At 43.1% G+C, this 16382-nt stretch overlaps 1 protein-coding gene across 1 annotated transcript in view; it reads left to right on the top strand.

The window, feature by feature from the left end:
* AAE17 (acyl-activating enzyme 17) overlaps positions 1-16382 on the top strand; it is a 67234-nt gene that overhangs the window by 37404 nt on the left and 13448 nt on the right. Inside the window, exon 8 of the mRNA XM_087379122.1 lies at positions 11309-11529. Coding sequence (XP_087235248.1) covers positions 11309-11529 — 221 coding nt within the window. The remainder of the gene's footprint in view (positions 1-11308; positions 11530-16382) is intronic.

The following is a 16382-nucleotide window of genomic DNA, read 5'->3' as shown; positions in this document are numbered from 1 at the left end:
AAAGACCGGTCGCAAATTCCAGACTTGACATGAAGGAAGTGCTACGCAAGATGATCACCAGGTTGACGGGCAAAACGGAGAATCCTACGACCATTGACGAGCTCCGTGAAGGTCATGAGGCGTTTGCAGTTGACGAAAGCCGTGCCCTTTCTGAGAACAGGCTCCGATTAAAGAAGGTCCCGCAACCCATTATCCTACGCCTTCACCTATTTCGTCGTAGATCACGAATCCCTTTCATCCTCTAACCATGCTCTGATACCAATTGTCACCTACTTTCACTTCTTGGCTTCTTTCCCTTACGTTATCTATCCACGTTTTTATCTGCTGCCTGAATCTCTACTCGTCGTTGAAACAATCACGGGCGATGGCTATCTATTATCCCACCCAGCCTATTCTCAAGGATAGTAAATCCTCAGATTACGTATTTTCCTTCGTTATATTCCTTCATACTTATCCATGAGACCCTCAATTCCCTAGATGGTTCTCCTTGCCAAATGTCATCATTATAGCCTCTCCACTTGGTGCACCTTTTTACCCCTCTCTTGGGGCACATTAAAAACCACTTGCCCCTTGGCATTATTGCACATTTAGGTGCACCTAGGCCTTAGCACTCAGAACTATCTAGTCAATGCCATTTCGCCCTCACCTAGGACCTTGGCAGTTACTTCTCTTGACCATTTCAATTACGCACATTAACTATTACAAAAGTTGGTCATCTAAGAGAAAATGCCCACCGATCTATCCGAGGTCATGCTATCTCGGCTAGAGCATAACACATTGTATCAGGTTCTTTCAGTCTCATAGACCCTTCGGTCTTTCGAAGACTTTTAATGAATTTTCTACCGTTCTTTCTTTCTTTCTTTCTCGCACAGACATTGCAATGCATTACTTTTTTCTCATCACAAACATCCGCTTTGGATATGGGCGCCGCTTAGTGGTCCCAACCCTACCTTTCATTGTATAAGGCTTCTTTTCAGTCTCATAGACCCTTTCGGTCTTTCGTACACGTTAATAAACTTTCTTTTTGTCTTTCTTTTTTTTCTCTTTAATCCCTGCTATGCACACCTCACATTACTCACTCACAACCCATACTCTCGTTACAGCCATCACTTTTTGCAAATCAATGGTCCTCACTAGACTTTACAATCAATAACTGGACATGAGATAACAACCAAGAAGATTCATTTGCTGATGCAAGGCTACCTGGTGTAGCCAAAAGATTCTCCATCTTTTGTGGGCTGCCAGAAACTGCCAGAAGGATTTCACCTAGCTTATTGGAGGCTAAGAGACTTGATTCCAGGATTGCCCGTGGGCTGATTTTGTTCCTATGTGCCAGTTGGTTTCATGAAAGGTCAGCTTTTGTCTATTTCCCTCGTGGTTTGTTGGCCGGTTGTGCACACTCTTGAGGAAGCCCCAGGGATAGTTGCAGGAGAAGCTGTGTGGCCAAGGTGGGCTGCTAGTGACAGCTCTTGGCTGTACGAATTCTCTAGGTAAACTCTGGCTTGTGTGCCTGCTCAGATGCTTTGAAATAATAGTACTTGCTGGTTAATATTCATTCACTGCCCTTTGGTTTCCCCGATGGCAGGTTTCATTCTACACGACCAGATGTGCAGATTGTCCAATAGATGCTCAAGTGCTGCAAAATTTGTTCCAGCAAATGCAACCCATGCAGCAGCGGGTTCTCTTGTTGCAACACAGTCAAAAATCCGGTCTTCACAATGGGATGTCTTCCCCTTCTTCTGAACAACTATTTTCAGCATAAAGGCAGCATTTCTCGATGACCTAACTTCTTGCTCTGCCTTTTGGTTTCCTCTCCATGGTTCATCACTTCTCCCACCCTGATACTTACCCATGACAATTACATATGGCTGGAGATGTGAGCAGAATAGAAATATCACTCCTCTAGATCCTTAGACACCTCCATATACCTATGTACTATGGGTGAATCCATCTCTGGGCTCTGGTGCATGTTTATGTCGACTATGAGATCCTCCCATGAAAAGTCTGAGCAAAGTTGTTAAGTGAGGATCATAGATTCACAAAAAGAAACGGCTGTCATGAGAAAGAAAGAAATATTTATTTACATTCGCTGAAGGCCAAAAAAGGCCTATGAGACCAAAGAATGAAATCAGCGAAGAACAACAGCTCCAATGAGGGAGCTAGATGTGTTTATTACACCTCCAAAAGATAAATGAGGAACAACAAAGGGGAAAAGAAATGCCACGTGTCAAAGTAATTCCTATTGTCCGAGCATGTGTCATGTGTCAGGTGTCTATCATAAGTAGGCTGAGCTCCACCTTGGCCTGACTGAGGTCCCACTCAGAGTGTCGATGTCTCTAGAACCTATCCAAAATCTATTGTTGGCATCCTCAACTCCTCTTTGTAGGGTATACTTGTGCATGGGGTGAAGCAGCCTTGCATTGAGATGCAGTGCACCCAGCAGCCCTGCAATTGATTGTGAATTACCATGGCTGGTCCAAGCAGTCCTGCATCTGATTGCGAATCACCTTAGCTGCTCCCTGTCTGAAAACAAATTGCCCTGGCAGGTCTCTGATTGATAAACAAAATTCTCTGGTAGGTCCATGACTGAGAAACGAAATTCCGTGGCAAGTCCCTGACCGAGAATGAATTCTTTTGGAGGCTCCTTGGCACAAAAACGAATTATTCTGGACGCTCTTGGCACAAAACTGAATTCTTTAGGAGGCTGCTAGCTCAAAAACAAACTCTTTCGTTTTGGAGCTTCTGGCAGACTTGGCAACTCTCAAACAGCACACAGACTGCTCTGGTAGTCAAAAATCGGCAAGGCGATTTGTTAGAACATCCCTCGGGCACTTTCCCAGCCTGTGACCTGCCTCTTCCTGTCTTCCTATGGTCTCAAAAACTGCCTCAAAGACAATTTCTCCCTTTTTTTCTTGCTCCTCAAGCCCGCTTGCTAAACGTGCCCCCCTGAGCTATATTTAGCAGTGGGATTTTACTCCTCTCTTGCCGTTCAATTCTATGCCTTGGGCCATGCACTGGATTAGCCTTGTTTACAATTTTAATCAATAAAAGGCCAAGGGTATTCACAGGTCTAGAAATTCATGTCTCCGTGTGACAAGAAGGTCCAGGAGCATCAGAATGCTTAGCTCCTTCCCTCCCCAAGTTTCACATTGATATGTTATAAGCTGTTCAAAACAACAACATGCAGCATCAAATAAACAATTAATATTCAATTACATTTTTTTGAAAGAATTGCATGTAGATACAATCATTAATAGAGAAATTCCAAGGCAGAGATAACTTATGAATCCCAAAGGGATTTAGAAAGAGGACACGAATCAGAAATAATGCATGCATATTCAACACATTCTCCTCAACGTGCAATCCAAAATCTCAATATACCTAGAGATTTTTGTGAGGAAGGATGAATAAAGGAGGGCACAAACACAAGTATTTGGCAGCATGCCAAGCGTCTTATTCCTTATCACAATAGAGAGAGATATATGCTTGAGATTGGAGCAAACGGGCTGCTGAAGATCCTATCTGATGCTAGCTTCTCGAATAAGGGATAGCAAAGGGAGATAGTGCCAGTAGCTTGACCAAATTAAGGGAGAGAAAATGGGATGTCTCAATACCAAGAGCAAAGTAGAGCATGAGCTAGAAACGTAGGTGAGATTGAGGATATATTGAAACAGGGAAAGTGGAAAGGGGTGGCCAACAACTTCTATAGATAGTGAATAGAAAGGGCCTTTAATTCATATGCATAGAATGCATGTATGGCTAAGTGATTGTAGTACGAGCCACGTAGTTACTTGCCCTTGAGGGCACTCACATGAGTTTATCATGCTTCAAAAAGTACTTTTGGGACTAAAGTTGGCTGCTAGTGAACAAAAGAGAAGAGAAGTGGTACCATTGGATGTTCTTTTGCTTGCATGCACCTTCATGCACCCTTGTGTGCACACACAAACATAGTAGAACTCCTACATGCACACTTGCATATCCCCACATACAAACTCTCAAAATTTGCACACAAGTCCTATGTCATTTTGCATGGTAAATTTCTGTGTGTATACGGTCAATGCATGCATGGCAAACCCCCATCATGGGTGCTTCTCAAGGATCCTGTTCTCTAAGAAAGCCCCAAAGATTGCGTTAGATTTCATCTCCCATACGTCTACCAACCAGCTATTGCCAAATCAGTTTCATCATTCTTAGGAGAAAGGAAATCACCACAGCCCTTTACAGACAATGAGAGCAACCATGAGCTCAACTCACGCTACAATTTTGAACATAATCACACTCAATTCGAACATCCGGCAGGGATGAATATGAAGGAATCAAGTTCGTATCAAAAGGAGAAGAAAGATGTCTTAGAAGAGAACAAGCATGTACCAGAAAGAACAGATTTCTAGTCTCTTCAGTCTGAAAAGAAAGGGTGTCAGCCTCAAAAGCCCAGGGAAAATCGGAATTAGAGCCCCATAAGGAAAGCGCTCGCTTTACATTTGAGCAGATTGAGACCTTCTGGAAGGAAGGAAGATGTCTCCAATGTGGAAAAGAAGAGCATGTGGTTGCGCAGTGCCCCGAAAGGCCTTTGGGTTTGAGGGAGCGAAAAGACCACATGGACCACCTAATGTTTTGGGGAGAGTGGCAGATTTGGAGACTAGAGAACTTTGCTTCTCAAGGAGTAAAGTGAGATCAAAATGTGTTGATTCTTTTTTACCAAGGGGCTATAGACAACTTCATTTCTAAAGAGTTAGCCTTTGGATGCGGATCAGATGTTCCATGGGAATTTCGTTCCCATCACCCCTATCATTGGGAAGCTTCGTTTTCATGTGTAGGATTATGTTGACTCGGAGGACTTCTTCATCTCATCTTTAAAGCATCATGATGTGGCACCACTTCATGATGCTGCAAAGGTGAGATGAAGAAGTCTTCCTGGTCAACATCAGGATGTGGTGCTTCCAGCCAGGGTGCTTGGCGCGGTGGTTGAATGTGTGTGTGAGTGTGGGGGGTGTGTGTGTTCGACCACCAGCTAACCCTGTGCCTACTAGTCCAGGGTAGTCTACCTCTAGTAAGAACCGGCTGAGGGATGAGTGATGGTGAGTTTTTTTATTGAAAAAATAAAAGCAATGATGATGTGGTGCTGGGTCTTCCCTAATTTCACAAGAAGGAGGTGCAGCTTTTGATGCCCTAGAGAGCTGGTTTTTATCATAAGGGGAAGAAGCATCGGATTGTTGCAAAGAACAGAGGGGAAACCATTCCCATTGTATCAGATCTTTCCGTTGCTAAGCTAATGACATCTGCAATTTCTGTGTATATGTTTTTTCTTAAAGAAGTAGAATGCTGAATTGAGTTTCCCAGCTATAAATAATTTTCAGTTTCTTGAAAATTTTAGACATTGCTTTTCAGATGCCCTTCTAGGTAAGCTGCCCCTGAAAGACCAGAAGACCGTACTATTGGTCTTACAACGGACCTCCTTACAAGGTGAGCACAACACAGAGGGAGGAGATATTGGCACAGGTGCAAGATTTGCTGTCAAAAGGGCTAATTCAGCCCAGCTCTTCACCTTTTTGCTCCTTGGTATTGTTGGTTCAGCAAAAAGATGGTTCTTTTTGCATGTGTGCTGACTACCGTGTGTTGAATAAAATGACCATCAAGAACAGGTTCCCCATTCCCTGTATAGATGATGTTTTAGATAGGGTGGGAGGTGTTGCAGTGTTTAGCAAGATCGACCTTAACAGTGGGTATCATCAGATTGCATACATCCACGAGATGTGCATAAGACGGTTTTCCGTAGCACATTTGGATGTATGAATTTTTTGTCATGCCCTTCGGATTGACTAATGCACCAACCACTTTTGATAGGATGATGGATCAGATTCTCAGACCTCACCGACATTTTACACACTTTTAAATGAGATTGTTGTGTTTTGTAAATCTATAGATGAGCATATGCAGCATTTAGCTATAGTTTTCTAGAAGCTTCGTAACCATAAGCTTATATTAATGGTAGGAAAAGTGAAATTTTCCTAGATAAGATTCATTATGTTGGTCATATAATTTTCAAGGATGGGGTGTAGATGGATCCTACAAAGATCCAAGCTAAAGGAATGGCCAGAGTCGGTTACATGAAGTTTTAGGTCTTTGTTCTTATTACAGGTGGTTTATAAGACATTTTGCTGATATTGCAGCCCCACTCCATGATGTGACTAAGAAAAATGTTATTTTCAGATGGGATGAACGTCAAAGTACAGCCTTCAATATTCTTAAGGAGAAATTGACCACCGAGCCCATTCTTGTCATTCTTGATTTGTACAAACCATTTGATGTGGATTGCGATGTATGTGGAGATTGTATTAGAGCTGCCCTACATCAAGAGGGGCTACAAAAGTAGGAGGTTACGTGATGCTGAAACACACTTGCAAGTTGATAAAAAAGATTATTGGGTAAAATTCATATTTTGACCATCTGGAAACATTATCTTTTGGCGGCTGACTTCACGGTCAGGATGGACCACCAAAGTCTTAAGTATTCCTTGACCCAGCCCAAGCTTTTTGAGAAGCATATTATGAGATGGGGAATTTTTTTGTCCATGTTCCACTTTCGAATTGTTCGTACACAAGGAGTGCAGAACAGGGGAGCAGATGCCCTATCTCAAAGGCCCCAAGTGAGTAATGTTATTATTGCTTATCACCAGGACCTGGAATCAATGTAGGCACAATATGCACAAGATCGAGACTTTGGGGAGAGTATGCAAGAGTTGCAAGCGGACGAATCAACCAACCATTATTCCTTGAAAGATGAATATCTTATGAAAGATGATTGTTTACGTGTCACCAGGAGCTTAAGGCTGGAAATTATGGAAGAGTGTCATGCTCCACCTTATGCAGGTCATAGAGGGATTGCTTCCACCACTACACAAGCTCTGGACAGATTTCTTTTGGCAAGGTATGCACAAAGACAATTATTAATTTGTTTCTGAATGTCCTATTTGCCAGAAAGTGAAATACGAAAGGCATAATACACTTGGTCTATTGATGCCTCTTCCAGTTCCCCAGGCACATTGGGAGAGCTTCTGAGGTCGAGACAATGTAGTGATGGGATTTGGACAAGCATTGATAGATTCAACAAGCAGCACATTTCATACCTATACAGAAGACCATTGAGTCTGACCATATTACAGTATTCCTGGCACAGGTTTTCAAGCATCATGGTATGCCCAAGTCCATAGTCAGTGATTGAGCCCCCTGAATGACCAGCCTTCCCTGGATAGCTTTATTTGATTATATGGAAGCCAAGCTGGACTTTCCTCCTCATTTCATGCCCAATCTGATGGGAAATTGAAATAGCCAATTCCACAGTATTAGATTTGCTGAAATGTTATGTAGCCTATCAAAAGGCCGAGTGGAAAAGGTATTTTCCGTTGGTAGAGCTTGCATACAACAATACCGTCCACAGCTCCATGAGAGTTAATGTATGGTAAGGTAATTCTACCACCAATCCTGAGTACAAAAGATGAAATTGCTGCTGATCAATATGTTCGAGACTTGGATACAGCCGTAAAGCAGGTCAGGACAGCAATTGCAAGTTTCCAAGAAAAGCAAGGGAAAGCTGTAGATAAGCATCGGAGGCAGTTAGACCTTCAGATTGGTTCTCAAGTTTGAAAAGGCTAGATGAAGGGTAAAGAATATGTACATCCAAAGCTGCCCACCAGATAGTATGGACCATTTCGGATCACTAAGGAGATTAATGAGGTAGCTTATAGGTTGGATGTACCCGCGCATTTCATAATGCATTCCATGTGAGTTTTCTGAAGAGGTACAAAGGACCTGAGCCAACTGAATCAATTTTGGAAGAGCCACCAGAAATGGATGAGTTTGAGGAGATCCTTCAAAAGGATAGATTGTCTACCAACACAAAAAACAGAGGACCTAGAGGCAAAGTTACCTGCAGGGATCTTGTCAAGTTTGTTTCTCATAATTACCACAGCTTCTACAAATGTATAAAGAATCCTTTTAGTTGGAGACAACTGAATAGGTAGAAATAAAGAGGAAATTTTTTTTGGGGACTTTGCTCAAAGAGTATTGCCTTCGGTCAAAGTGAGTTGACTTCGGTCAACTAGAAAAATTTATATCTTCTTGATTGTTTTTGCTTAGTTGCATGGTAGGGACACCCTCAGAGGACTAGGATTAGTCTAGAGAACTAGAATCCATGCATTGACTAACCTTCAACAGATGAATTGTGCTCGGTGGTGTTCTATTTCATTTCTTGAAGAGTGCAAAAATCCCCACATTTTGATGGAGAAGGGCATGTAAAAACATACGTGCAAAAAGTGGCTATTTCTACTGAGGCTTCCAAAAATGAAAGGTAGCCGCTTCGACTTGTTTGAAGGGCAATTTAGCTCTGTTGTATCTGCAATTTGTTTTGGCTTCTTGTTTGAGCTCCGTGCGAGCTGAACTTTATATCAAGTTATTGAATTCTAAAATTAATACCTTCTGGGATGGCCAGCCCTTATTTCTGGCCCTAGTGTGTGTGTACTCTCATCCCTCACCCCCTCTCTCAGTTCAGGTTGATTGCTAGAACAAAATTGCTGCTGTTTTCCGCCAGACGAGCTGACCAGACACTTGTTTTGCTTGTGAACCCTGAAATTCGAATTATTCTGTGGAGAGAACCTGCTGGCGAATTGATTAGATCTGCTGCGTATTGTTGAGACCTATGCGATTTGAGATAAATTGCTGCGATTCAGGGTTTAGGGCTGATTATACACTCCCACTTCTTGGGGCCCCAATATAAGTATTTTACGGGGTCACCCCCATAAAGCCAAACTCAAGTAGGGGTCTAAATACGAGCTAGCAGCCCAAAAACACTGCTCCACGTGGCCCATAATCCTAGCCTGCTGAAAACTGCATCCACGAGGATATCCAGACTTTGATAACTGCCTCCAGAGTACACATGAAAACCAAAGCATCCCTATGTGTCTCTTGCATGAGACCTATGATCTAAAGCTGGATGCCTATCCTTGAAAAAGCCCCCATCCATCTAACATGAGTGTGCCGTCTTTCATCTATAAGGGCCTGCATCAATCATCTCGCCGCTTCCTTTGAGGTGACTAACCAACCATATGAAATCTGCATTCATCCGAAAGACTTTTGAAATCCTTCCAAGAGCCCCTAGAGGAAGCGGGTCCTCTCTCCCAACTAGACCATTGCATGTAACCAAAAACTCATAGGGGCTTGCCATGATCATCAAGTTTCGGTAAACCAAATTTCTGCACCCCCCTTTGGGATAAGATGAACGAGACCTTGTGTAAGTGAATCCGACGTATCACCAGAGTTCCAAACGCTCTACAGAGCTGAGGTGTACTCTTTTGGAATGAATTATGGTGATATGATTGTCATAAGGGCAAGCTAGGATATATTTATGCATGCCAAACTAGCGTCTAATCTTTGAGGACTTTGGAATGTGGTCTCGGAAATGTTTTGTGAAGTATAGGCTTGGAAGATCCAACTGAAGAGAGAATTTCCTTTATGAAGATAAGGTTTCCCAACTCCATTTTCGAGTACATAAATGTTGGAGGAGGGGTAGTATGTTACATGTTTGGCCAATGATGGGTTGCAAATAGCTAGCCTTAGGTTTAGGGGCCTTAGCCAATGAAGGGTGGAAAGACCTAGGGTATAATGGTATAGAGAAATACCATCTTAGATGTCTAAGGGGTCAAAAGCATTCGTGATTTATTTATTTGTGTCTTGAGTTGGGATGGCAGCTTGGGCTATGGGCAATCACTAATCAATGTTTGGATTGTGGATCTCAGTCAGAGACATGGTAGGAATGCAAACAATTTGAAAGCCTTACTTGTGGAGATGGCATATATGATGTGGGAACTTGGAAGCAGGTGTGTTCCAGGCTTAGAGCTTACCCACGACCTCTATGTGCTTAGGGGTAAGCTTAAGGAGCTCTACGGCTAATGAATCATGAGCATAGTTTGTGATCTTTTGTCTTTGATGTGTCACGGTTTGGTGGTGAGATTGAACTGGTTCTTTCTTGTATCAATGTATATTTCTTTCATTGCTGGAGCCATGGTGAATTCAAACCCAAGGATGAGCGTTATCTGATGCCATAATTTAATGAGCTGATTTTGACATGGCCACTATGGAGACCCTAGCATCCTAGGCAATACATGTCGTTTTTGAGGTTGTCCTCCGTGCAGCGGTGGCACCAAGGGATCAATAATTTCCTTTCTTCGATTTGGTTTACATATCATGGAGGTTTAGAAGGGGGTCCATGCATGGTGACCATGGACTTCTAGGGTGCATGCAAAATATTTAGGATGATGATAGGCAGCGAGCCACAATGCTTTGAAAGTTCCAGTTTGCAGACCCATTGTCTTTCGAGGACATGGTTTGGAATTATAAGAGCATCCATGAGGAGAAAGAGAAATGGCAGGAAAAGGGGGGGGGTGTGGGGGGCATAGCCTGGTTGATAGCAAATGGCCTGATCCTATTGCATAAGGCCAACGTAAAGGTAATTGTGTCCAAAGGAGATGTGGATTATAACAAGGGGGCATTGGTTGGCGAGAGCATTGTGCTTTTTGAAGATATTGGTGGCACAAAGTGTGCTGAGAAACACAAAAAGCAGAAGCAGCCCACAAAAGATAACCATGTAGGACTAAACACGAGTCCTTAAGGAAGATCTTAGAGAAACTCAAATTGTTGCTTCTGCCCAAGGGCAGTGCTAACAATATAAAGGGCTATTGCACTGTCTCCTTGAGTTGGGTTTTAGGGTGTCTTCCATGCAGGCAAGCTTTGGAGAATGGAGAGAATGTGATGGAAGTTCTTTGTTGTGGGGAAAAGGTTGCAACTGATATTTAATTTCAGGATGTAGTCTGCTGCCTCGAGTTTGAAGAGGAAAGTGATATTTTCTTAATGCTGCAGGAAAAGGGACTGTAGAAAGCTCAAATTACATAGAACTAGGTCCTGAGCACTACTTGCAAGGTTGACTAGAAGGAATCATTCTTGAGGCTCACAACGTTCATGTAGTGGCTTAAAAAAACAATATTTTCTGTTGTTATGCAGTATGGAGTTCTTCTTGAATTTCCTGACCCTGGTGTGATTTTTTGGCCACATAGTCTGTTCTTTGTGGCAAGGAGATTTGTGTTCTACCTCAATCTTTTGACGTGATTTGCTCTGTCTTAGAGGAAATCAGAAAATTACTGAGAAATCGTCCTTTGCCAGAAAAATTCAGTCTTTATTTGCACCTGTAAAAGACGATCCCAATATGTCTTTTCTATTGGTTGCTCATGACTATTTATTCATCTTAATTTTGCATCCAGGGGAGCCCAAAGCTATTCCATGGACTCATTTGACCCCACTGAAGGCTGCAGCTGATGCATGGGCACATCATGATATTAGGACTGGTGATGTGGTCTCATGGCCCACCAACTTGGGCTGGATGATGGGGCCTTGGCTCATCTATGCAGCTTTCTTCAACAATGCATGCATAGCCTTGTACAATGGATCTCCTACTAGTCTTGGATTCATGAAATTTGTCCAGGTATTATTCACGAACTGAACTTGAAATGTATATGTTTCAGAAGGCACAGTCCATTGGATTGAATATCTCAGCCTGCTTTTTATAAATAATTGATACGTTTGTGGCATGTTTGTTTTTAGTCAAGACTGTAGGCATTCAAACTTTACAGGTGGTGGATGGAACCACTCAAATGACTCCTTTACAACACATGAACAAGCATATGCATAGTCAAAAACAATAATAGATTCATCATGGGAGCTCTAATGCACCTGTTTGCATATGTTAAACTTTTCTAGATAGGATGTTTCTGGCTGTGATAATCTATCAAGGTCACGACTTGCATGGGCAGAGCTTCACCCTCCACCTCCATTATCCGGGAAGATCATTTCTTTCAATGAAGAAACACTCGAATCCTCTAGAAGACATAACCATATCGCATAGTCATACTTTGATTGGTAGAGTATTTGGTTTTCATCATTCGGAGAGCCAAATTAAGAGGTGGGTACTTTGCAGTGCGTGCTTCGAAGACGTGCCTCACCTCAGAGACATCAGACTTCTTGGCAGGGGCTTCTTCTTGCTGGACTTTGATGACCCAGAGGTCGCTAAATCCATCCTTACTCTTCGTCCTCTTTGTTAGAGATCACTGCCCCTGTGAGCCCCTATGAGGAGGACATAGGGGCCGTAGATCTAGGGGTTTGGTGGGGATAGGTAGAGGGAAAATGTGACTGCAACAGTCCGCTGTCTGAGGCTGTTCTGCAGCAGGTTAGGCTTGCAGACAGCAACCCTTAAAAGTGGACACAGAGCAGGTGCAGCAGTTCTCAGTCAGAGGCTGATTATAGGAACCTGCAGTCTGCATACTGCAGCAATCTTTGCACAGAGTAGAGGGGTAGTTACAGGTCCTGGTCTGGGCATTTTATAGGCAATCTAAGGTCTGCCAATAGGCAGACACATTGGCAGGAACTGACTCCCTGATCAGGTCAAAAGGGACAGCCCAGCTATGGTTGGCCTGTTATGGAGTTCAGTCGGTGACCCTCCCAGCCCCATATAAGGGCCCATGAGATGAGTCTTTGGGCATCCCACTGAAGCCCTCTTGTGAGGCATGCAAGAGACTTAACTCAACTACAAGTCTGCCCTTTATTCTCAGTCTATGGGAGCCAGCTCTGGCTTATACCCTGGATATTTGTTGCTCTTTCTTCTGTGGAGGAATACACTGAGGTTATTTTGGCATGCTATTTGCTGTTGTAGCTGTTCCTAACTTCTGCATATTTGAGATTGTGGGGTCATTCATTGTGTACTGTTTGAGCGAAGAGTGGAGAGATCTCTGTATAGGCCCTACAGGAAACACTTCAATCTCTGACACGGTATGAGAGCCTCACCAAAGACTCTCATTAATATTGAAGGAAGGAGCCCTCACAAGAGGAAGGAATCAAACATCTCTCCATTCACACACATTTTGGCTATGACTTAGGTAAGCAGTAGTTTAACATAAGAGAGAAAAATGGGCACTAGTCCCAGTTCTTGAAGAGCCTCAATAAGAAATCTCACTCCAGTCTGTCATAGGCCTTGTCAAATTCAATCTTGAGGAAGCAAATATCTTAGGGCCTTAGCACATGGATGGGGCTAGCATGGGTTTAGGATGGGAATCTTTTTGTCATCATTACTCCCATCCTACACCAAGTGGTCTAGGATGGATTTAGAATGGGAGTAGCCACTTTTTCTCCCATCCTGGACCATGGCCTCTAGACCCTGGGAGCCAGAATGGGTTACCCTTTTTTAGGGATTCAAAAACATCCAAGGATGACATGTATCCTTGTCCCCAAGTGGTCCCCACCTCCTAAACACATGAAATGATGCCATGTGTTCTCTTCCTCCTAAACCCATCCCTAGTTATTTTTTGTTAGCACATGGTGGGATGGGAATAGGATAGAAATATGCATGGGACCACTTGGGACCACCTTTTCCCATTCCCATCCTATTTCTTCTCATGTGCCAAGCCCCTAATAGTGGGTTAGGTGGGAGAGGACACATGGCATCATTTGATGTGTGTAGGAGGTGGGGACAAGGACACGTGTCATTATTTCATGCTTTTCCAATCCTGAAAGGGGGATCCGATTCTGGCTCCCAAGCGAGGGTTGAGGATGGGAGAAAATGTGGGTATTCCCGTCCTAAACCCATTCTAGACCACTTGGTTAAAAGATGGGAGTAATGATAAAAGATAGATTCCCATCCTAAACCCGTGCTAGTCTCATCCATGTGCTAAGGCCCTTAGTGTGTGTCTTGGCATGCTCACATCCCTCTCAAATGTTTATTATAGCTTCTAATAGATGTCTACCCTTAACGAGTCCCTTTTGTTCTGGTAGTATTTGTTCTGGTAGTATCCGCTTGTCAATCCTCATTTGAATTTGAAGTGCCAAGGCATTTGCCAAAATCTTGTAGCTACATTTGAGCATGATTAGAGATCTCTAGTTTTTGAGATCTTTTCACAACCTTCTTTAGGAATCAAATTTATAATTCTCGCATTAAAAGCTTGAATAGCTGGAGCGCAGAGACACTTTCCTGCCAAAGGAGGAGTATGAAGGGTACAACCAAGTCAGGGTCTAAGCTACAATCCACCAATGTCATCAAGGAGGAACTATTTCTAGCAAAGATCACAAAGAGGTATTCAAACTCTCAGTGACAATGGCAGATGATGATTGGTATGCCAATAGTGGAGCCTCGAAAAACATGTTGAAGACAAAAGACTGGTTGAAAAGTATGGCCGGTGTCAATATGGGATCTCCCTCACAATGGATAGCTGCTCTATTTATGGGTTTAGGAGTGCTCAGGTAAAAAGCATGTCATCAAGAACTTGAGAGCTTTCAGTTCTAACGCTTGGGTGCATGTTTACAAAGATACCAAGGCCAAGCTAAATCCAAGGAGTAGAAAGTGTGTCTTCATCAGCTACAGCAAAGAGTCGAAATCCTATCGTATGTATGACAAGTATATAAAGAAAGTATAGGGACTCATCATCCAAGAGACTGAGCGCCAACTAGACAATGAGGTACCTTAGCTCTAGCACTGCCAAGACTCCCACTTACACCAGTCTCGCCACTAGATTTAGATGACTCAGAGTCAGATACAGAACTAGAGCCGATGAAGAAAAAAACTCTTGCAGCAAAGGAGGCGATAGTACCGCGATGGCACATGAAGACCTTGGATGACTCAAGGGTAACCAATATCCCTGAGAGTAGTTCAAAATTGGAGAGGAGGTCTAGGCGAGTCCAAAAGACCCCCACTAGGAGCCAAGGACTTTAGATGAAGCGAGGACATTCTCGAGTAGTAGTCAACTATGGAAACAAAAATGGAGGCCATCGAAAAGAACTGCACATGGGATTTGGTGCCTAGACCGGCCAAGCAAAAGGTGGTTGGGACCAAATGGGTTTACAAGGCAAAGTAAAAGTTGGATTAGCGAGTGTTGACTATGACGATACCTTTGCCTCAATTGCCCATATGGAGACCATTTTGCCGGGCATAGATTTAGTTTCCCATTCACATTGGAGCATCTTTTAGATAGATGTGAAGTTTCTGTTCTGAATGGAGACTTGGGACCAGGCTTCCAAACCAAGTATGTAGATTGAAAAGGCTCTCTACGGGCTAAAATAGGCCACTAGAGCATAATCCCAATGCATTGATGACTACTTCACTGAAATTCGCTCCATTTGCACCCTAGGTCCTGAGCTATTTAACTCATTAAGTGCCATGTAAAAAACTCCCTCGCATTAGAGTTGGATATATAGTACATTCATTCTTGACCTTGATTGTCACGAAGGTGTGTGTGCTTTTACCTCATTTTCGGACGATTATCAATATAGGTCCTGAGGTACTAAGGGTATTAAGTGCCATGTATAAAAATACCTTTCATCAGCAATGGTTAGAAAGTATATCCACTCGTGACCTTAATTGCTCAATTTACAATGTAAGCAACGAGCTCTTTGACTCATTAGATGCCATGCAAAAAACTGGCTTATAAAGTAGTACATCAAATGCCAACTTGTACCTTCATTCAAAGGGGGACAGGAAAACGATTCTCTATGTTGATGATCTGATCATAACTGGTGATCACGACGAGAAGATAAGGAATGTAAACACTCTTTTGAAGAGAATTTTGATATGACTGACCTTGGACGCCTCCACTCCTTTCTTGGCATTGAGATAAGGGAGGAGCAATAAATGATATTCACGTCCCAACAGAAGTATTGCCTGGAGAAACTGAAGCGGTCCTAGATGGATGATTGCAAGGAGGTACTCACTCCCATGGAGGTCGGGGCCAGTTTGAGCAAATGAGATACAACTCAGCCTATAGATTCCACGATGTATTGACAATTGGTTGGAAGTTTACTCTAGCTGACTGATACTTGATCCTGCATCCCTTTCTTAGTCAGATTACTATGCCAATTCGCTTCGCAGCCAAGGGATGACTCATTGGAAGGCATGCATGCAGGCACTATGGTATCCAAAGGTAACCACAAGCTATGGCATCCAGTTCTAGAAAGGAATTGATTCAGATTGGGCTAGAGACGGGGACACTTAGCGTTCCAGTTTTGGCTATTGTTTCTATCTGGGGTGAGGAGCCATTTCGTGGCTTATTAAGAAGGATCTACAATCGCTCAGTCATCCATGGAGACATGGTGTAGAGCAGCTTGCAGGGTGTCATGTGACTCTCTTATGGCTCCGATGGATCGTGGAGGACATGGAGGTCTTCCAAGAGGAAGCTGTGGAGAACTATGGAAACAATTAGAGTTGCATAACAACATGAAGAACCTAAATCCATTCTTGGACAACACATCAAGGTTCACTACCACTTCATCAGGGAGCTGATAATGGACGAGCTGATG

This window comes from Dipteris shenzhenensis, chromosome 9 (assembly GCF_047967505.1).
Source record: "Dipteris shenzhenensis isolate YYH24624 ecotype China chromosome 9, Dip_SZ_1.0, whole genome shotgun sequence".
NCBI lineage: Eukaryota > Viridiplantae > Streptophyta > Polypodiopsida > Gleicheniales > Dipteridaceae > Dipteris > Dipteris shenzhenensis.
This window is presented reverse-complemented; position numbering and strand designations above follow the sequence as displayed.